The following is a 22,753-nucleotide window of genomic DNA, read 5'->3' on the forward strand; positions in this document are numbered from 1 at the left end:
TGGGATCTCAGGGAATGGAGAACAATGGTGGTGGTAGAAGGGGGAAGAGGAGTGCACACCACCTTTGCACTCTAAGACTTGTTGCAGGTCACCTGTGTCTCCCAGGAAGGAACTGTTAGAGTCATCAGGACTTGGGTTTTTGTGACTGCTACAGAGGGATGAGCGGAACGATAGCACAGCAGGTAGGGCATTTGCTTTGCACACGGCCAACCTGGGTTCAATTCCTCCATCTCTCTTGAAGAGCCCGGCAAGCTACCGAGAGTATCCCACCCACATGGCAGAGCCTGGCAAGTTCCCTGTTGCGTATTCGATATTCCAAAAACAGTAACTAGTCTCACAATGGAGGTTTTACTAGTGCCCGCTTGAGCAAATTCATGAACAACGGAGGACAGTGCTACAGGACAGTGCTACAGTGCTACAGAGGGATATTGTCATATCACCTGCCTCTTGTAGGCCTTTCGTTCATATAGCTGCTGCAGGTTTTAAAATCTATAAATGTATATGACCTGGTGGAACGACAAGAACCAGATACTCCGAAGGTATCATTAACAGTAATTGTATACCTTGGTGCCGCAATGAAGTGGGGGTGGGGATCTCTTAAAAAATATAATTAAGAAAAAAAGGTACTCTCTGAATGTTTTGTTTCCAATTAACCCGAATCTAGGTGCTCACAGAGATCCCCTCCTTTGGAATACTGATAGTCTTTGTATATCCTCAATCTCTAGAGTTATTAAAATTTAAACAGAACTCTTGGTCTATCACAAAGATTTAAGAAACAACCAACACAAATAGACTTGAATACTAACAGGCTGGAGTGATAGCACAGCGGGTAGGGCGTTCGCCTTACACGCGGCCAACATGGCCGACCCGAGTTCGATTCCTCCGCCCCTCTCGGAGAGCCCGGCAAGCTACCGAGAGTATTCGATATGCCAGACACAATAACAACAAAGTCTCCAATGGAGACGTTACTGGGCCCGCTCGAGCAAATCGACGATCAACGGGAGGGCCTTTACCTTTTTACCTTTAAAATGGCTGATAAACGTTGTTAGTCAGAGAATTATAAATAGTTGTGTAGACCTTTAATGAGAAGGACATATTTTTCTAGTCTGTAATTCAAATTTAATTCCTGGTTTCTCCTAAATTTTTTAGATTCCATTTATTTTCAAATTAATATTATTTCTCTACTCAATTTTAAGACAACATAACTGTAATAGGAAATCTAAGAGAGATCCTGGTAAACTTGTGTCTGTCCAATAATTTTGCTTCAGAAATAAACTGTAATTTTGTTTTATAACAGAAATAAACGAAATTTTCAAGATCTGGATCTACCCATTAGTGATACACATTTTATCCCTTAGTGTTTTCCTTCTGCCAAGCCTCAGGAAAGCGTTATCATGACCAATGTCACCATGTTGGCAACTGAATTCATCCTCCAGGGATTTTCAGACATCTGGGAACATCAAATTCTCCATGCTGTATTGTTCATACTTATCTACCTGATAGCTCTAGTTGGCAACCTTCTCATTGTTCTTCTTACCACCTTAGACCAGCATCTTCATAGTCCTATGCGTTTTTTTCTGAGGACACTATCATTTTTAGATGTGTGCTTCATTTCTGTCACAGTTCCCAAGGCCATTACTCAGTCTTTGACACAAAATAGCTCCATATCATTCCTGGGATGTATAGCACAAGTTTTCCTGGTTGTTTTGTTTGCTTGCACAGAGTTGGCATTGCTCACCGTGATGTCCTATGACAGATATGCAGCTATTTGCCAGCCCCTCCATTACCAGCTCATCATGAGGAAAGGGGCCTGTGAGCAAATGGTAGCTGCTTCCTGGCTTAGTGGGATTGTTTCTGGGTTTCTGAATACTACCGCTACCTTCTCATTATCGTTCTGTGGGTCAAATTTTGTCCACCAGTTCTTCTAATGAGATCCCCTCATTACTCAAACTCGCCTGCTCAGAGAAGTTCCTTGCTGAGTTTGCAGCCATCATTATCACAACATCCTTAGGTATTATGTGTTTCATTTGCATCCTGGTTTCTTACATTCATATATTCTCCGCTGTCCTGAGGATTCCATCAGTCGAAGGCAGGTCAAAAGCCTTCTCAACATGCATTCCTCATCTTCTAGTTGTGACTATTTTCCTCAATACAGGGTCCATTGCCTATCTAAAGCCAGTGCCAAAGTCCCCTTCTATTTGGAGTTTGATGGTATCTGTCTTCTATACTGTAGTTCCACCAACTCTGAATCCCATCATCTATAGCCTGAAGAACAAAGACATGAAGTCTGCCTTTTGGAGAATGTTGAGAAAAACTGCTTTTATATTCAGTAACAAAATAACAATAGTAAAGATAGCACCAAAAGTTTGATCTTTTAAGACTAATAGAAGACAACTTCAGAGATCAGCAAAAAGCTTCTTGCTATTAAATAAGAGAAAAAATTATGATTTTATTCACACTTGGAGATAATTTTTCCATATCATTTCAAAATAAATTTAAGTCATCATAAGTACACACAAACATATATAGAGAATATATATAGAATATATTCTATTCTATGTAAAAAGAATATATGTGTGTTATATTCTTTTTTATATATAATAGAATATTAACATGCATTCTATTGTATACAATAGAATATTATTATATTCTTTATATATATACACTAGAACTTCCTTGAAGCAAACTTTTTAAAAAAACATAAAAATACAAAGCACAGATTTACTATGTAGGTAAATTTCTTTAATTTGAATTTTTCACTCAGCCTATTCATCAAAGTGCTATTATATATCCACGTTCTAGGGACTCTATGATTCATATCAACATATTCTAGATTTTGTTGTTTAAATTATAAATAATATCATCTTATAAATACAGTTATATCATCTTATAAATACAATTAAATATAAGCTAAGTTAATGTCTCTTAGACAAAAATAAATAAAGCTGATTAATACCTAATGATTTTAATTTTATTTAATGCCCTGCTTGGTTTTCATAATTGTACTGATTTTTATTCTGAAAAGTAATGGTGGAAATTATATTTACTATGTAAACTCAAATATTTCATATACTCAAAATATTTAGAAAGATTTTAATTTATTGGTTAAAATACTATCATATTAATTTTAATGTACTTAATTTAATGTCTATCTGTATTTCTTATCTATTTGTATAGAATTATATCATTGTATCCCTCTGTTTTATTGTTTTTGTTTTGGGACATACCTGGCAGTACTCAGAGGTTATTCCGGGCTGAACACTCAGGAATTAGTTCTAGCAGTGCTGTGGAGATCATATGAAATGCCAAACCCAGACTGCATACACAACAAATACCCTACCCATTGTACATCTCTCTGTCCCCTTAAATTAAAAAAAATTGTTTCTGTTGATTAGGATGACTATGATTTTTCAATACTGTCAAAGATAATTTCTCATGCACAGCGGGTAGGGCGTTTGCCTTACAAGCGGCCAACATGGCCGACCCGAGTTCGATTCCTCCGCCCCTCTCGGAGAGCCCTGCAAGCTACCGAGAGTATTCGATATGTCAGACACAGTAACAACAAAGTCTCCAATGGAGACGTTACTGGGCCCGCTCGAGCAAATCGACGATCAACGGGAGGGCCTTTACCTTTACCTTTTACCTTACTACATCAAGATTGCAAAGTTGTTTTATCTAATGCAGAGAAACCATTACAATCAAGCAAAATCCATTTAAAGAAAGGGAGGAATGTGACTCAAAAGAACAAGATTATTAAAACTCGGGGAAAATTAATGAATGGAGATGGGTAATTTACATGGTGTAGAGTTCAGAATAATGGTGATAAAAGTGCTTACTGAAGATAGGAGAATGGATAAGCTCAGTGAGAATTTCAACTCTTGTGTTTTCAGAGAAAATACAAGAACATGTAAAATAGAAGTCACCAAGACTGAAGAATATTAACAACCGAATTAACAAATACACTAGAGGTGTTAAGCAGCAGATTAAATGACACAGAAGAATCTGTGAACTTGAATTCATAGCTGTGAAACTTAGTTAAACCCGTGCAGTTTGTAGGCAGATAGACATAATATTCTTAAGAAGCCTATCCGAATTTCTGTGATAAAAGTGGAGATTCCAATGATAAAATGTGGTATTTTAGGAGAGTTACACACAAATAAGGTCCACAGTACTGGTTTTGTTGCCTTTGACTTTGTGTGATCCTCTTCTTACTGACTATGATAAAGGAATTTGATCGAAAAGCCACTAGGCGTAACATCTCTTTCTGTTAGCACATAAGTAGATTTATTCTTGTCCCTTTGCCATTCTCCATCCAGTTTACCATTAATAGTCTGAAGTATTCAGCTTGAATCCTGTAACCTGTGTCCCCTGCTGGGGCTTAATGCTCTATAAGCTGTTATTGGGTCTTGGTAGGACTGTACCTCAGAGACTCCTTGGCCCCTTGGCATTCTTCAGATGCATTGCTGTGGGTGACAACCTCTACTCCTGCTTTCCATTTGGGCATATGTGAGAAGAAAAAAGAAAGGAATGTAACTGATTTTAAACAAAATCCAGCAAGCTAGCACAAGCGTACTCATATAAATAAATTTCTGTTAGTATTTTACATGACTCTTACAGTTCATGAACTGAATGTGTTTGATTATCTATTAAATTCTTACTCAAACTCGGGTTGGAGCAATAGCACAGCGGTAGGGCATTTGCCTTGCGTGCAGCCAGCTTGGCCGAGCTGGGTTCGATTCCTCCGCCTCTCTCGGAGAGCCCGGCAAGCTACCGAGAGTATTTCGCTGGCACAGCAAAGCCTGGCAAGCAACCCGTGACGTAGTCAATATGCCAAACATGGTAACAACAAGTCTCAAAATGAAGACGTTACTGGTCCTGCTGGAGCAAATCGATGAACAACGGGAGGACAGTACTACGGTGCTACTCAAACTAATACTACTCCAAGTTTTATTTAAGATAGTAATGTGAAGATTCTGGAGATATATAGGGCTTTGATCCCCGGTACCGTGTGGGCCTTTTAGGATTGCCAGGTGTAACCCTGGAAACCCAAACCCTAGTGGTCCTGTGTGATTCTCCGGGCTAGATCTATTATAGAGTTGCTGACCCAGTTGGCTGAGACTTGCTCAGCATGCCTACCAGTATGCCTGCACCCTGCTTGGTAGCCCAGAAACAAAAAGTTAAATAAAAACTTATAGTCTTTCTGAATGAAATGAAATGAAAACAGTGTTTATTTAAATTATACATCATTTGCCTTTTGTTCTTATTTCCTTTTCTAATTTTCTTTGTGATTCTTTTATCTCATTGTAATTTATAAAATTTTAAATTGCAATAGAATTGCTACTTCATTTTCACTTACGGGATTTTAGGTAATTAAATTTAGTATTGAATGTATGAGAAATTATGATCCGAATAATTTTTATTTCCTTTCTAGAAGAAATGGCAACGTATCTTCGTTATGTAAGAAGGCTAGATTTCTTTGAGAAACCAGACTACGACTACTTACGAAAGCTTTTTACTGACTTATTTGATCGGAAAGGATATATGTTTGATTATGAGTATGACTGGATTGGTAAACAGTTGGTAAGTACTATATGCTATAAAGGAAAAGATTTTAAAGCTGAGAAACAAATTTGGCCTGAAAGCCAGTACTTTTTTAAGTGTTAATTTTATATGCTTTAAAAAAAATACTTCAGATAGAAGAATACCAAGCCTTTTCTTCGAATTTGGAAAACACCTACATTTAGATATTATCCTATTTATTCAATTTTAATTTTTTAGAGTTGCCAGTTATTGAATCTAATGGCTTCACACGTGCAAAGGCACATGCTCTGCATCTGAGCTATTCCCAGCTTACATTTTGCTTTTTAGAATGATTTATTTTCAACTTTTCATTGTTAGTTGAGTTAGTTATGTATAGTTCTGTTCAATGTGTGAGTGATTATGAGTTAATTTTACTTTTATTATTACATCAACTATATTTCAAAATACTTAAAGTAAATTGTTTTATTTACTTATTTTTGTTTATCTGGGGGGTTTTTTGACCACATTTCTGGCAGTGCTCAGGGGTTACTCCTGGCATGCTTGGGGAACTGTATGGTATGCTAGAGATTGAACCTTGGTTGACCATGTGCCAGGAAAGCACTCTACCCACTGTACTATTTCTTCAGCCCTTAAAAATTATGCTTTAATCTAGCATTTTAGGTTATTATTTTTTTTTAAATAAATTGGACCATGCTTATGGTTTTCAAATGGCATGTAAGTCTTTGTAACTAAAAAGAAATCTTGATTATAATTGTGGACTGGGTGCTCATCACTTAAAACATTAAAAATCATTCAAACATTATGATATCAAATGAATATTTTACCAGTTGTCCTTGTTTTCACAATTAGGAGATTTATTTCATTTTTTTTTTTTTTGGAAACTGCCAAGCTTTCAGATTCAGATATTTGTGACTGTTAAGCATTTAATTTTTTTAAATTGAATCACTGTGAGATACATAGTTACAAAACTGTTCATGGTTGGGTTTCATTCATACAATGTTCTAATACTGATACCTCTACCAGTGTACATTTTATGCCACCAGTGTCCCCCGTTTCCCTCCCAGCCTCCTCCCACCTCAGCGTAGCTCTATGGCAGGCACTTTTCTTCTTTCTCTTTCTCTGTCTCTTTGGGCATTATGGTTTGCAATACAGTTACTGAGAGGTTATCAAAATTAGCATTTTTTTTTAACTCCACTGTCACACTGTGTGGTATTTGTGATTTAAGTCTGAGTACAATTTCATTATTTATACTAAGTTTTAAATTACTTTTAAAAAGAATTAAAGAACAGTAATTTACAAAGTTACATAGTTGAGTGTTAGGCATACAATGTTTCAACACCAATACCACTATCAGTGTCAACTTCCCTCCACTAGTGCTCCCATACTTCATCCCCGCCTATAGCCCCCACCCTATTCCCACCTGTCAGCTTGACAGACATGTTACAAAATTCTAGTGGTTGTAGCTTAGATCTCATATTTTCAGTGGTTTTGGGTATATACTAAAATTTTTTTTAAATGTATAAGCATTTGAGTAAAGTATTAGCAGTGAACTTTTAAAAGCTTATTTTAAAATTACTCTTATTTTTTTGTTATGTTTAATATAATTTAAATTTTCTTTTTTCTGATTTTAAAAGTAAAAGCAAGTTTGATTTAGAAATTTTGAGGAAGGGGAGGGAGAGAGAGAGAAAGAGTAGCGTGCTCAAGAGAGAACCCAGGCTTCTCCAAAGCAAAGAGAACCCAGTACACGTGCCTGTCTTAAAGTATGAAAGTACCCACCTCAAGAGGGGACATGGCGGCAGACGTGTGCTCAGGCATCATAGCTAGACAAAATATGCGCTAGAATTTAAATTTTCTATTTAACATTTTATCCTATTCATGTGTTATTCTTGGAGAAGAAGAGAGATAAATTCATTAGTAATAGTTACTTGATAAAGTAAACTGATAATAAATTACTATGTTGAAATGTTTTATGTTGCTATAAGCAATAAACAAACACTGTACTCCCATTGTTCATCGATTTACTCGAGTGGGCCCAGTTACGTCTCCATTTTGAGACTTGTTACTGTGTTTGGCATATCTAATATGTCACTGGTAGCTTGCCAGGCTTTGGCGTGCAGACGAAATACTCTCGGTAGCTTGTCAGGCTCTCCGAGAGGGGCGGAAGAATCGAACCCAGCTTGGCTGGGCTGGCTGCGCGCAAGGCAAATGCCCTACCACTGTGCTATAAAATATTTAAATATGTTTAAAACATTCTCATTTTCTAAGTTCAGTGTATTGTGAGATGTCTTTCATAAGACATTATCTGTCACTGTCGCTGTCCTCCCTTTGTTCATCTATTTGCTTGAGCAGGCCCAGTAACATTGTGAGACTTGTTACTGTGTTTGGCATATCGAATACGTCACGGATAGCTTGCCAGGCTTTGCATTGTGGGCGAGATCCAGGCTTTGGCGTGTGGGCGAGATACTCTTGGTAGCTTGCTGGACTCTCTGAGAGGGGCAGAGGAATCAAACTCAGGTCTGCCGTGTTGGCCACGTGCAAGGCAAACGCACTACTTAGGGTGCTTAGGGCTTACACCTGACTCTTTGCTCAGGAATCACTCCTGGTGGGGCTCAAGGGCCATATGTGGTGCCAGGGAATTGAACCTGGGTCAGCTGCATGCAAGGCAATCTCCCTACCCACACTACTATTGTACTGGCTCAGCCTTGATACTTTTTAAAAGTAAAATGACTTTAGATTAAATTTCCGAAGCACAATGTATTGATGCTAAATGTTGTTGTCTTGTAGCCGACTCCAGTGGGTGCAGTTCAGCAAGATCCTGCTCTGTCATCTAACAGAGAAGCTCACCAACACAGAGATAAGATGCAACAATCCAAAAACCAGGTTTGCTGCCCTTTAAGATATGAAAAGTCTTACTATGGTTCAGTATTACTTTCTGATGGCTTATTAATTTATTTGGTGTTTTATCATGCCCAGATAATAGCTTTTTAGAGGTGTGCATATCTGTGGATCTGGTGTGCATGTGGACATATGCACACATTGAAGATACTGAAAGAGACACTTTCATTTACTATATACAACTATATGCATACACCTGTCAAAGATTAAAAATTAATATTTTTTAAAAATTGTGTCCCCCAAATATTCATTAGTTTAATAATACTAAAGCATTTAATGATAAATTTTTAATTAATGGCTTAGTATAAACTTTGAGCAGTGCTGTTAGAATGGAAATATTTGTATACCCTGTTGGTATGAATTGTGATGGCAGTTTGTCATTCTAACTATAGTTTAGTTTATTGTATTACTTGCTTGGTTTCTACAAATTGAAAACTGCTGTTCTGTGACCAAGGATATAGGTAAGTGGTACAGCACTTGCCTTGCAGGTGTGAGGCCCTGTGTTTAATTCCCAATACCTCAGAAAAAAGAAAAGAAAATTCATGTTCTGCATGTTGTTGAACTGCAGAAGAAAGTAGTATGTTCTGTAGAAAATGATTTTGTAATGAGAGACAGAAAGCTTACTCAGTTTCTGGAATCATATATACCTTGATGTGACTGGATTCTGGGCAGTTTAGTCAACTATTTGAAGCCTAAGTTTTTTCATCTGTGAATTATAAATAACTTGTATTATAACTCTAGCATATAGAGTTATCAACACTGATACACTGTTATTATGATTACTGCAGTGATATTATTCGTAAGTATATTACAAAGCAGAATAAGCTCAGTTGCATGCAATATAGTCAATCTGTGGAGGATCATTGGAATATGTGGAGATTAATAAATATTTTATGAAGAAAGGTAGCTTTGGGGATTAGCAGAAGAATGAATGGAATTTTTAAAGGCAGGTGAAGGAATATGGGCACTTGTTGGGACATTGAACAGTAAACAGTACAAAGCAGGAATTTGAAAATGTAGGATTATTTTGCATTTAAATTTGCTTGAAACAATTGGAACAGTATATTCAAGATAAGGAATACAAGATCAGTGAGTGGGGAGAATTTCCTGGATAAGGTTATTAATGGAAAGTGATTGAAATTTCTGAGCAATGCTTTCATTTCTTTGTTAAAAGAAAATCTTTATTAGAACTTCCTCTGACAAAAATGTTTGCAGTCACCTTGAATTTAGTGTATTCAGAATTTTTAATATAATCATGTTTGTTGAGGGATATCATCTTATATAATTATAATCTATCATCTCATAGAATTTTATATCGTTTACTCCATCAGAGTTCAATTAAGTGTTAAACTCAAAGGAAGGAATGTCATTTATTAAGAGCCAGTAGAAAAATCTGTATCAGGGGATATTTAACAAACTAGGCTTTAAAATACAGCCAGTTTTTTAAAAAATATAGTTTAAGATTTTTACCTTAAAAAAACTAGAACAGAAAAGTATCTTATGTATAAATTACTTTAAATATAAATTACAACTACTTGATAGCTTTAGTATTTTGATAAGATGCTGTATATGGAGGAAGACATGAATCATAAATTAAGGTGCTATATAAGATGCTGTATATAGGAAGATCTGGATCATAAGTCAAGATTGGGAGTTTGTATTTTATAAACAATTCAGAGTTAATTTCTCAAATGTACTTGAAAAGATAGTCAATAATTTATGCAACGTTCTGAATCTTCAGAGCTGAAGCACACAGCTGTTAGAGATGTTAGATATTTAATAAGAGAAACTCTTTTGTTGAATTAAATTATATTTAAAATATTTTTGAGTTTGCCTTTCTGGATGTTTCTGACATACCTAGTTAAGTTGTGTTTGACCAGTGGCAGGAACCCTGTTGCAATGACTGTGGGTAGTTAACCTTTTCCCCCCATGATATCATTTTGGTTAGTTGATTTATTGAATATGAAACCTGGATATTCAGACTGTCACAATGAGGGAACAGCTGTATATCTAGAAAAAAAAATCTTAAATATCTGTGAAACATTGAACAGTTTAAATTGTATGAAAAACCCATAGTTCACAATCCTAAAGGGACTGGCCAGTTTTTCAAATGATGGTAACTTTGTTTCCAGATATGCAGTTTGTAACAGAATCTGTGGTTCAAAGTGATCCTAAAATTTCATTAATGTGTTGAGTGCATATAAATGCTTTCTGAGGCAAGGGTTTAGAACTTTATTCTTAGAGGTCCATGAGTTCCTACATGTTGCCTTTTCTCTAGATATTTGTCCCAGTTTTAGTATCACTTTCATTCTATCATATGTTTATATTTGATTTGATTTGTTTTATTTTGTTACAAATATACTAAATGCTGGTTATAAATTTGGAAGGTTTGATGATAAAATATTACAGAAGTATGATAATAATTTTGATGACATATTTTATACCAGAGAAGCCTAGTTCTGGAACATTCATTCTTTGTGTCTGCCTGAATTTGAAATTTCTTCTCCTGAATTGTTGCTCTAGCCATTGATACTCTCAGAACCCCTTATAACCTAGAGTACTTCAGATTTCATGGCAAGAGTTTTCTTAAAATGGTTGAAAAAGAAAGAAAAAAAAATACTAAAGATTTTTTAAACGAAAATAATTGTGGTAAGGAGCAAGGTAGTATTGTTGGAAGAAGGTTAGGCTAAGAGTTGGAATCAGCTCTGCTACTTTCATGCCTAGGAAAATGCTGAATGTTTTATTGTCTTCATCAGTAAAGTATGGATACCTTCTATTATCAGTCATAAAACAGAGCAGATAATGCTGAACCAGACATGGAATAGAAACTTAATATATTCTTCTCCCGTCTCTTTATTAGTTTAACCTATGTTTTCCTGAAATAGAAAGTGACCCTTTTAAAGCACCTACTACTTCTGCTAGGGTTTTTTTTTTTTTATTATTATTTTGTGGTTATTGCCTTGCAGATTTGCTAAGGCATCAAAAAGCATCAAAGCATCGAGTTGTAGAATTGAGTTCTTTAATTTGTAGTAGATGTAAAATGATAAATTAAGTGGAGGGATTAATATGTTTAGGGATGTCATTTTTAAAAGTTTGTTTTGTCATGTCCTCATTGTATTCTGTGACATTTCTCTCTTGTTTCAAAGAGTACTTCTTTTTTTCCTCATATTTATAGGCAAAAATAAAAAGGTTTTCTAGGACTCTTAAGTACAGCTACTTAAGAACTGTCTCCTATTTATTTTCAACCTTGCTAAAAAGTAATACCTCCTCATAAAACCAGTGGAGACCTTTACTGTGATAAATTATAGTGGATGGCTTTTTAATACATTCATGATTTATTGTAGTGCTTTCTCAGGCACTTTATTTTTGCCTCCCTAGTTTTTTATTAACTTTATTTATAAAGGTAGAGGATAGGTTGTTAACTTTATAAAGTTAGAGGATGGAGTCTAGGTCCATTCAGTTTAAAAATTCAATGGTTCTACTTTCATATTTTATCATTTGACTATTTTAGCAACTTAACTAAAATCTCTCCATATTCAGTGTGCAAAGATCACTGCAGTCTCAGAATAGTAAGGATATTTAAAATTTCCTTTTATACATTTGTTTTCTATATTATAAGGATGAGATGTTTAACATATTGGGTCTTTCTTCTTCCATGCATGCCACATGCATTAAATAAATGGCAGTCGGCAGACCACAGGGCAGCTTGGGACTCCCAGCAGGCAAATCCCCACCATTTGAGAGCTCACCTTGCAGCAGACAGACATGGTGGCTCGGTACAGGTATTTTCTGATTTTTGCATGAGTGATTATTTCCCAAATTTATACAACTAACCCTTTTTTGGAACTCATGGCATGATTCATATCCTAATGAAAAACTTGTTGCTGAACTCTCCATAATTCTATTCCTTTGTATTTAACTAAAAAGCAAAATTAACATGGTCTAGAAAGACCAACTAGGATACTAGAGTTTGCCTTTGATCATTTTTGCATTTATATGCAGTAATATTTAAGAAAATCATATAGAGGATTGGAAAAACTTAACTGAAATAAGTGTTAATCTTAATTTTTCAATATAATTTTTAATGATATAATAAAACAATTTTATATCTTTTCTATTGATATTTCTCGGGTCGGCCATGTTGGCCGCTTGTAAGGCGAACGCCCTACCGCTGTGCTATCACTAACAACAAAGTCTCCAATGGAGACGTTACTGGGCCCGCTCGAGCAAATCGATGATTAACGGGAGGGCCTTTACCTTACCTTTACCTATTGATATTTGACTCCTTCAAACATAAGTCAATTAAGTAGATATCTAACTTTTTCCCTTACTAGTCAGACTGTACTCCCTCTTTAGTTTGTTCAGTAAACATGACCCTAAATTTTGTTATGGTATATTTTGATTGTACTCATAGAAAATATCAGATGGAGAAAATAATTTTAAGTAAAAAGACTCTTAAGTGTTTTAGTTTTCTGAATATTTGTAAAATTTTAAAGCAATTTCATATATTTGATGTGTTCCTTTCCCCTTTCCCTGCATATACTTAGAAATAGCTACTATAGTCTGCCCTCACATATGCCTTGGTTTTTATTCTCTTATGTGTGAAGCAAGCAAGGTTATTAGGCCTGATAACTTCTATAATCTTTGAACTTTTTATATAATGCCTAAAGTTATCTAGATGGTTGTTTAAAGTAACTGAGGTGATGATGTTATCTCAGTCCATTTCAGTTTAGAGCCTTGATTTTGGGGAAGGGGAACACAACCAAGTGTGTGCAGGAGTGAAGTGCTGGGGGTTGGTATGTGGTACTGGGCATTGAACGTGATTGGCTGTGTGCAAGGAAAGCACCTTACTTGCACTAATTTGTTTTTGATTTCTCTCGAACCTTGATTTAAATAATATTTTTTTCCTCAAATTTTTACCTGAACTGTTTATTTTTTTCAAATTTGTATTTTTCTTAAATACCTCTGTATATGCATAATCTACTAAGTCTATTTTTCCCATATTTTCTGTTTTTGTTTGAATTCTAAAAAATAAATTTGTGACCAGAGCTTGTAACTGCTCATTTTTCTCACGATTTAATCTTATAGATAATTTAAATTACTGTCCTCCTGTTGTTCATTGATTTTGCTCGAGCAGGCCCAGTAACGTCTCCATTGTGAGACTTGTTACTGTGTTTCGCTTATCGAATACGTCACCGGTAGCTTGCCAGGCTTTGCTGTGTGGACGAGATACTCTCGGTAGCTTGCCAGGCTCTCCGAGAGGGGCAGAGGAATCGAACCCGGCTCAGCCGGGTCGGCTGCATGCAAGGCAAACGCCCTACCCACTGCGCTATTGCTCCAGATCTAATAAATTTGTAATTTAAATTACATAACCAAATATTTTTATAGAACTTTGTAGTTTTTAGTAATGTTTAACACAGGTGTTTGACTACCTCTATAAAAATCTAGAATGAGAAACTCAAAAGCAAGGGTGCCTAAATTGTAGAATTATTTTAATGATGCCAGTTCATATTAATAGAAATGTTTATTGAGCAGTTTATATTTAATTTTTATAATACTGAATTATATATACCTCTGTGTATGATTACATGTTTATAAATCCTGTATGATATTTTCACAAGTATTTTGTTTAGTGCTCAGGGAAATCTTCAATAATTAAGGTACTATTGGAAGTGTTTCCAATCACTTCTGTTCCAGTATCAGAAATATGTTTTCTTAGCTGCTTTTCACTGTGTGGAATTTCCAAAGGAGACTAATGGGATTTCTGTGCTCTATCAAAGGGTGGATGAGTTTGTTTAGTGGCTCATTTATTCAGTACTTATGTTCAGTTATTTTCACAGATTTTCAAGGATATTTCAAATTTCCTCATTTGTTACCATCTTTCAGACTTGACTGTCTCAAAAAATTACCTACATCTGTCTTAATTTTGAACTCAATGAGTATCAATTTTAATTAGTAGAATTACAGTGTTGCATAGATAAAGATATACATTATTTTTATTACTCTTTGAACATACTTCATCACAGTAACTTCTTGCATACAATAAACTTTAAGCATGTTTGATGATCACGAAAAATTTGCTAAAAGTAAGCCTAAAGTTATAGCCTGCCTGAATCGTATCCCAAAATAAAGAATTTATTTGTAATTTATATCTTACAAACTTTGAAAGTCTATAGTTAAGCTATATCTACATAACTAGAATAATGACATTATAGTTTGAGGTATAGTATAGGAAAGAAAAGGACTTAAAATCTAAGCTAATCTGGGGCTGGAGCAATAACACAGCAGGTATGGCGTTTGTCTTGCACACAACCTGGGTTCGATTCCCAGCATCCCATGTGGTCCCCCAGCACTGCCAAGAGTAATTCCTGAGTTCAGAGTCAGGAGTAACCCCTGCGCATCACTGGGTGTGACCCAAAAAAACAAACAAAAAAAAACCCCAAACAAACAAAAACTAAGCTAATCTTACACATTTTTTTAGTTACTTAATTGAATACTGTATTTATATCCAAAGGAAGGAAGAAAGGGAAACAACATGTTGTATTATTCTCAAGAGTTTAAGAAAGGAACTAGTTTAGGGACGGGTAAGTGGGTAATGTTCTTGCCTGAGCGATGCCTGGGAGTGAGGCAGGAGTAAGCCCCAAGCACAGCTGGATGTAACCCCAAAACCAAAAAAAAAAAATAAAAAAGAGAGAGAAAATACTTTTCATTAATAGAAAACAGGAGAGTAATTGGCCTTGATATTCTTTTTTTTTTTTCCCTTTATTTTATTTTATTTTTTTTAAAGTTGTAGATTTACAATTTTTTGTGCTTTGGTTTCAGTTATACAATGATCAGATACCCATCCCTCCACCAGTGCCCATTTTCCACCACCATGGATAATATCCCTCCCACCCCCATCCCCCCATCCCCCCTGTCTCTGTGGCAGGGCAATCCCCTGTGTTCTGGCCTTGATATTCTTTGTGAAACGATCATTAAGCTGAGATTTGGACAAAGTTTTCTTTTTTTGTTTTTGGGACACACCCAGCAATGCTCAGGGCTTACTCTTGGCTCTGTATTAAGAAATCACTCCTGGCAGGCTTGGAGGACCATATGGGATGCCAGGGATTGAACCGGAGTTGGCCATACCCACTGTACTATTGCTCCAACACCATTGGACAAAGTTTTAAGACTTGACTTTGGAGGGCATGCAAAGACTTAATATGATGGTTTAGTAAATTATTCTCAGGTATTCAGGCAATATAGTTCTCTCAGGAAAGAAATTTCCACAATAAGCATATAGCTACCTGGAAATGAATGTAATGTAGGATATTCAGAAGTTAATCATAGTTTTCCTAAAAATGAGCTGTTTGAGGCCTCTGACCTTTATTTATCACTGCTCTCTTTCCTGTGGAACTCATATTGCTCTTAATGTGGCAGTTCAAAGTGTGTAGGCTGAAACCAGTTGATCTGCAAGATGAAACCTCATGCTATATTGACTCCAGATGAAGTACCCAATATTATTTCAGTTGTGTTTTTAATATAAATTGCACATTGGGGTCTAAATTCAAATTGTTATTTTGGAAACATATATATAAACAGATGAGACATCAGTTATCAACTTGATTTCATTATAATTAAGAGCATAAGCGTCATAGTCAGATTTCAGTTTAGATTCGATGCCTTGCATTATTCATCAATACAATGAAGAACTTTAATACTTCTACCTCATGATGGTGGGTTTTTTTTTTTTTTTTTGGGTGAAAAGAGCTTCCAGAAGCAAGACTGAAGCTCAGGAAGTGCCAAGTCGTCTGTTGTTTTAAATTAAGATACTTTCAAATTTTATAACAGCTTAAATAATGCATTGTTAAGTAGATTCATTCACCCAATTTCATTTTATTTCTTTAATGAAATCTTGTTAATTTACTACCATGAATGATTGATTCATCTATATTTTTGACAACCTTTTTCTGTTCAAAAGACAACGCAAATATTTTGAGTCTTGAGTTTTCAGGTGTTTTCGCAGTGAATATCAGTTGATGTTAGCAGTTAAGGAAGTTTAGAAAAGATCAAAGGGGAGTAGAGGAAACGTGTAAGATTGTGGAGGACAGAGAGTGAGCCATGTTTATGAATTAAATTATAACTCAGTCATTCTGGTGGTGTGTGTAAGACTGAGGTAGACAGGAAGCATACCATGAAGTACTTATAAAGTCTTACCTTTGGATTTTATTGAGACCATTGGGTAGAGAGAACTGAATAAGGTATGGACTTAAACAGTATTTTCTAATTGTTGCTTTTGCTAGGGATTGCATTGAAGGGATATAAATCCAAGGCCAGGATACAGCTATCTAGAGTCTAGTAGAAAATGATAGCTGGTGAAGCTGAGAAATGTAAGAATTTCAAAAGCTGTATACGGGTAGAGTCTGGTTGGGTAGAAAGGCTGAGGGAAAAGGATTAGAATACAGTTTAGATGATAGCAGTGTGTTCAGTGCTGAGAATGGATCGTCTGAAGCTGATAGGTAGTTGCAAATAGGGAAGACTAGTTAAGGACACTGCTGAAAACTCCTTGTGTGGCATAATTGTTTTGAAATCTCCTCTAATTGTTTATATAGCTTTTGTTTTGCATCAGAGAAATAATGTGGCCTTAAGTGCCTGGGGAGGAATAAAGGACCACATCACAAGTGGTGCAGAATAAGTTATGCAGGCTTGTGCGCTTGATTAAAATGAAAGATAGCAGGAGTCTTATCTTTGCATACAATAAGTGGGAAGCAGTTATCCTTTTAGTCATTATAACTTAAGAAATATATTAAGTATGGGTGATGATAAAATTAGATAAATATAAGGAAAAAACATAGAAATTAAAAGGTAAAGGTAAGGTAAAGGCCCTCCCGTTGATCGTCGATTTGCTCGAGCGGGCCCAGTAACGTCTCCATTGGAGACTTTTGTTGTTACTGTGTCTGGCATATCGAATACTCTCGGTAGCTTGCCGGGCTCTCCGAGAGGGGCGGAGGAATCGAACTCGGGTCGGCCATGTTGGCCGCGTGTAAGGCGAATGCCCTACCCGCTGTGCTATCGCTCCAGTCCAGACACAGTAACAACACAGTAACAACAAAGTCTCCAATGGAGACGTTACTGGGCCCGCTCGAGCAAGTTCTTATATTAAAGAGCATAAAAAAATAAAAGAAATTAAAAGCCAGAGGAATAATAGATGCCCTTTGTTCTTAATTTTACTGATTATTAATATTGACCTAAAACATTTTGAATAACTTGTCAGTGTTCTCTCTCGTGTCTTTTGAAAATAGAGGTAGCAAAAAAAATTTAACTTTTTTTGTTGTTGTTTTTTGGGTCACACCTAGTAGTGCTTAGGTCTTGCACCTAGCTCTTCGTTAAGGGATCACTTGAGCTAAGTCACTTGAGCTAAGTGATCTGTCAGGCTTCGGGGACTTTATGGTGCCAGGGATTGATTGTTGGTCAGCAGCATGCAAAACAAGTGTCTTACCCACTATACTTTTTCTTGGGTCCAGATTGATCTTACTATTCATAGTTTACTGGGCAAATTGACAAAAGAGAGGTTGTGGTTGGGTACATTTCTTAATTATAATTCTTTTTTTATTTTTAATTTTTTGTTATTGAATCACTATGAGATAGTTACAAGCTTCCATGTTTGAGTTTCAATCATGCAGTAATCAAACACCCATCACTCCACCAGTGCACATTCTCCACCACCAATGTCCCCAGTATACCCCCACTTTCCAACCTTTCTCCTGCCTCCGTGGCAGATAATTTCTCCCGTATTCTCTCTGCTTTTGGGCATTATGGTCTGCAGTACAGATACTGAGGGGTTATCATATATATAAATAATTTCAAGCACATCTTTAATCTGTTTAGTATATCACATTAAAATTAATTTAATGTCTTTAGTAACATTTAAAATGTCTGAAATTCCTGGAATACCCAGAGAATATAGTGCTTTCAATAAGACTTCTGTAACTTATATTGTCAGATTTAAAGTTTTTTAAATTTCTTTATTGAAAGTTATTGAATGTCACTATACCTTTGGGCCATCAGTTGGGATATCAGATATATCAATGATAACTCTAGTTATAGTGTTTAGAAAGTAAGAAAACTGATTTTATGTAGTACATGTGAACCCTAATAAGCTTCTTGGAAGTTGCTCTTTTAATGATATTTTATTTATTAATGTACTTTCTAATGGATGCTTTCCAGAAAAAGCTGAATGCATAAATATATGTTGTCCTAATAGTTCTTTTATTGGATAGATAGCTGTATGGTTACTTAGTAAATTGGCAGTTGGTACAAGGACTAAAATACAAATTAGTTATCCTGCTATCTTCTTAATTTCTGTGAAACCATTCTGTTTTCAGAAAGCATATTAATTGACTTTTTAAATTCACTGAATACAAAGATAAGAGCAGAAACTCCTGTGAAATTATGTTTTTAACATCTGAATTATTTAACCTCAAGAGCTTCAGTCATTTAAAATGTATACTTTAAAAATCTACTTTCATTAAACCACACTGCTAGACACTAGTAATATAAATATTCTCAATTGATTCAGGATTTTTGAAATTTATATTACTACCTTTATTTTTTATAAAATATCTTTGCAAAACAGATCTCTAGTTTTCCTAAGTGAAACTAGTTTCAGTGTCATGATACAGCTGGGGGTTAGTAGGCCACATATGCAAGAGAATTTTGTTCCTGAATTCAGTCAGTTCTGACCTTAGGATATTGACCTCTGCTTAGAGAGTTAGAAAATTGGGAACTAGAGGTAAAATTGCATTTCAGAATTAAAGGGAGGTGACATTTCCTTCTGATTTTTTTTGTCAACCAGGTACTTTATTTTACAAAATAAAGTTTATTAGAGTCACTATGACTTTGTATGACCCATAAATCACATTATTATGCATATATAGTTTCTGTTGCAGGAAATTTAGAATAGCCACATTTAAAATTTTCATTTGATGTGCCTGCAGGAAAGAAAGACATGTTAGAGGATGCTGTAATTCAAGTTGGAATAGTTCTAACCTAGGGCTGTTGAAAAAATAGAAGGAAAATAACCCAGTGGAGTAATATGTTAAGGGAAGCGTAGTGGAAATTGGTGAACTGTTCCAATATTCTTCTGTAGGCAAGGTACTCTGATAGTTAAAAGTAATGGAGAATGCAAAAGATTCTTCTTTCTATTCTGATTTATCAGAGGTTCTCACATTAAAATAAATATTTTAGACTAAAGGCTTAAGTTATGTAATAAGAACAAATAATTATAACAGTTTAGAAAGTGGGAGAAATAAAAGGAAAAGCCAACAAAAGCTTAACAGGAGGAAATAGGTATCTTAGAATCATAGAGACTTATCTTTTTGTGTGGCGTAGTCTTCTTGGTTAGTCTCTATAGATGATGGAATGTTTTTAAAAGCTGTGGGCCCAAATGCAGTCTTCATTTCTAAGTTACTTTATTGCGGGGCAGGGAATTTCTCTATGCTTATTAATACTTGGTTCTCAAGAGTAGGGATGTTGGTCTGTCCTATTTACTCCAGTCTTCCAAGTTCCTGGAACAATGCACGACAAATTGTAACCTCTCATTAAGACCATTTTGACCTTGTTAAATTTTAGAAATAATGGGACTCTAAACATGGCACCATTTATTTAATTTTACTTTTTTGTTGTTGGCTTTTGGGTCATACCTGCTGGTGCGCAGGTTTTGCTTCTGTGCTCAAGGGTTCTTCCTGGCGGTGCTCAGGAGGACTTTATGTAGTGCTGGGGATCAAACTGGGATCATCTTTGTGCAAGGCTTTAAGCCCTGTGCTGACTCTCCAGCCCCTATTCATGGTACTTAAGTCTAGTAGGCAACTGTCAACTCTGGTGCAGTGGGCCTTTGATATTTCAGCTTTTATTTTTTTCCTTATAGAAAGATTAGATAGGGGAAGGATTGATTCTTACACTTTGACCTGGTGTCTAGAAATATGATAGGACTTTAAAGGTAATTGGAAGTATGGGAAAATTAAATATATTTAAAATTGAGCACAAGTTTAGTTTTGGAAATAGTGAATTTTAGGTACCAAAAGTGGTTTAACTGATTAAAAATATAGGTGTGTAGTTGACTCTGACTCTGAGAGCTATTTATATAGAGATAGCCTCTTTGTAGTTGTGACAGAGCCATTTGTCAGTGGAAAGAGCTCTTTTCCAAAAGGTAGCATCTATGTAGGTTGAACAGAATAATACTAATGATCACTTTTTATTGCGCTCTTATTCACACCCACTATATTGAGCTCTTATTTACGCCCACTTTAGAGATTGATTTCATTTCATCTCCATTTCATCGTAGTTAAATATAATTCTGTTTTCCATTTTGTGCTTGAGAACATGGTTTTAGCAAAGTAAAGTCACAAAGAGTCACCTACTTATAGAGGTACATCGTAGAACGAGGCTTTTAAAATAGGTTTACCTTACTCCAGAGTCATCAGTTGGTGCCAAGAGATATAAAAATGTGCAGGAAAATGAGTACTAAGAAAAGACCGTCGAATACATCTTTTGGGATTTGTTGGTAGCACTTGAGAACTCTGATGTAGGAACTCAGTACATATTGCAAAGAATTAAGTAACAAATTAATGGAAAATAAAGTGTCTACTTATGTAATGAAACTTTAGTGAGAACCCAGATTGTGTAGAAGAGTGAGTCAGGAATGAGATTCAGCAGTAGAGCACTAACCTTGTGGTTGTGAGGCCCTGGATTTTATTTCTGGTACCATGGAAATTTAAACACACACATACACACACACACACACACACACACACACACACACACCCCTCCTCCCTCAAAATCCAAAACTGGGTTGAGAGTTTCTAGATTGGTTAAACATGTGGCAATTTGGGGAGAACTTGGAGTTGAAGTTAAGATTATTGTTTTAAAAATGCTTAGGGAAAAAGAAGAAATAAGATGGTAAGGTGACATTGTAGACCAAGATAATTTGGGACAATTGGGGAATTTTGGTGATTTTTTAATTTTGTTTTATGATACTTGTTTTTTTTTCTTTTTGTAGATTAGGTGACATGTTTACAATAGTGGCTTTGGTTTTGATACACAAAATTACTGAACCTTTATTATTGTTTTAGGATTTTATTCTTGCAGGCATGCATGCATGCATGCATTCATTTTATTTCGACAAGTATTTATTGAGTACCTATTCTATTCTAGATCTAGTTGGGAGACAGAGCAGAGCAGGGAGCAACATTAGGTTCTCACAGTCATGGAGACAGGAGGCAGGTGGATGTCGGGAAACAGCAGGAAAACCATATAGATATATGTTAACTTATAATAAAGAGCTAAAAATAGAGTAGACATGATATATATGTATATATATAAATCTCCAATTATATGATAGAAACGGTCTGTTTTAAGAGGTTTTCTGTGATTCTGAAAGAATATAGCCAGTGAGTAGGAAAAGAATTCCAGACAATAAGAACAGATAACATCTTGACTTTACTATGGGAGTAAGCTTAACACACAGGATGGTGGCTAGTGAGTGAAGGGGAAAGTGGTACGAGATTTGAGAGGCATGTAGGAGTCATAGCTTGTGGATCCTTGTAAATTGGTCTAAAGAAAATGGATTTTAATGCTAAATAATAACGGATTTTAATTCTAAATTTTTAATTCTAAATGAGATGATTTGAAACTTTTAAATGATCTTAATTAAAAAAAGTACCTTGGTAGTTGTTTGGACAATACATTGACAAGAATAGGTATGTACAAGTAAAATCAAAAGGACAAAGTTAACTAGGTTTTTGTTTTTATTTTCCTAAGAGATAATGACATGGACTGAAATTCTATTATAGTAGACCTATAAAGAAACAGGTTAGAGTTAAGATATACTTGGAGGGAGAAATTTAAGGACCAGGTGATAGATCAGATATGTTTAAGTGAAAGAGGAATCACTAGGATTGCTGAATTTGAGGCTTAAATAATTGGATACTTGTATGGATAACTTCAGAGGGAGACCTGATTATATTACATATTGAAATGAGCAAACCATTGGAAGAAGCATATTAATATTTGTAGGGGAAATAATATAGCAATGTGTCAAAAAGATGAGAACATAGGAAATAAGTGATTGAAAATTAAGTATAGGAATTAACCTTAAAAATCAGAGGGTAGGTATGAGCCGGTGGTGATGGGGTGACTAAAACCTCATGGGAAGGGGGGGCATTCCGGCGTGTCCTTCAATTGCCCCCCACGAGCGGCTCTCTGGCACAGCCACGGCCCCAGAGCACAGAAACCAATCTCTTAATTATCTGACTCTCAGCAGAAATACTTCCAGGCTTAA

The 22,753-nt window shown here is 35.6% G+C and overlaps 2 protein-coding genes across 7 annotated transcripts in view; both read left to right on the top strand.

Annotated features, from left to right (window-relative positions):
- Positions 1-22,753, top strand: part of CSNK1G3 (casein kinase 1 gamma 3) — a 126,247-nt gene that overhangs the window by 89,241 nt on the left and 14,253 nt on the right. For 2 of the 6 annotated variants that reach the window (XM_056124319.1, XM_056124322.1), the window contains exons 9-11: positions 5,432-5,580; positions 8,326-8,421; positions 12,123-12,218. In XM_056124319.1, coding sequence (XP_055980294.1) covers positions 5,432-5,580; positions 8,326-8,421; positions 12,123-12,218 — 341 coding nt within the window. The remainder of the gene's footprint in view (positions 1-5,431; positions 5,581-8,325; positions 8,422-12,122; positions 12,219-22,753) is intronic. The other 4 variants (XM_056124321.1, XM_056124320.1, XM_056124323.1 and 1 more) reach the window with 4 other exon arrangements.
- LOC130032998 (putative olfactory receptor 14L1) lies at positions 1,395-2,370 on the top strand. Its single transcript, XM_056124699.1, is given in 2 exon segments — positions 1,395-1,925; positions 1,927-2,370. Coding segments are annotated over 2 exon segments (975 nt in total).

The sequence above is a fragment of the Sorex fumeus genome, unplaced genomic scaffold (genome assembly GCF_029834395.1).
Source record: "Sorex fumeus unplaced genomic scaffold, SorFum_2.1 ptg000051l, whole genome shotgun sequence".
Lineage (NCBI taxonomy): Eukaryota > Metazoa > Chordata > Mammalia > Eulipotyphla > Soricidae > Sorex > Sorex fumeus.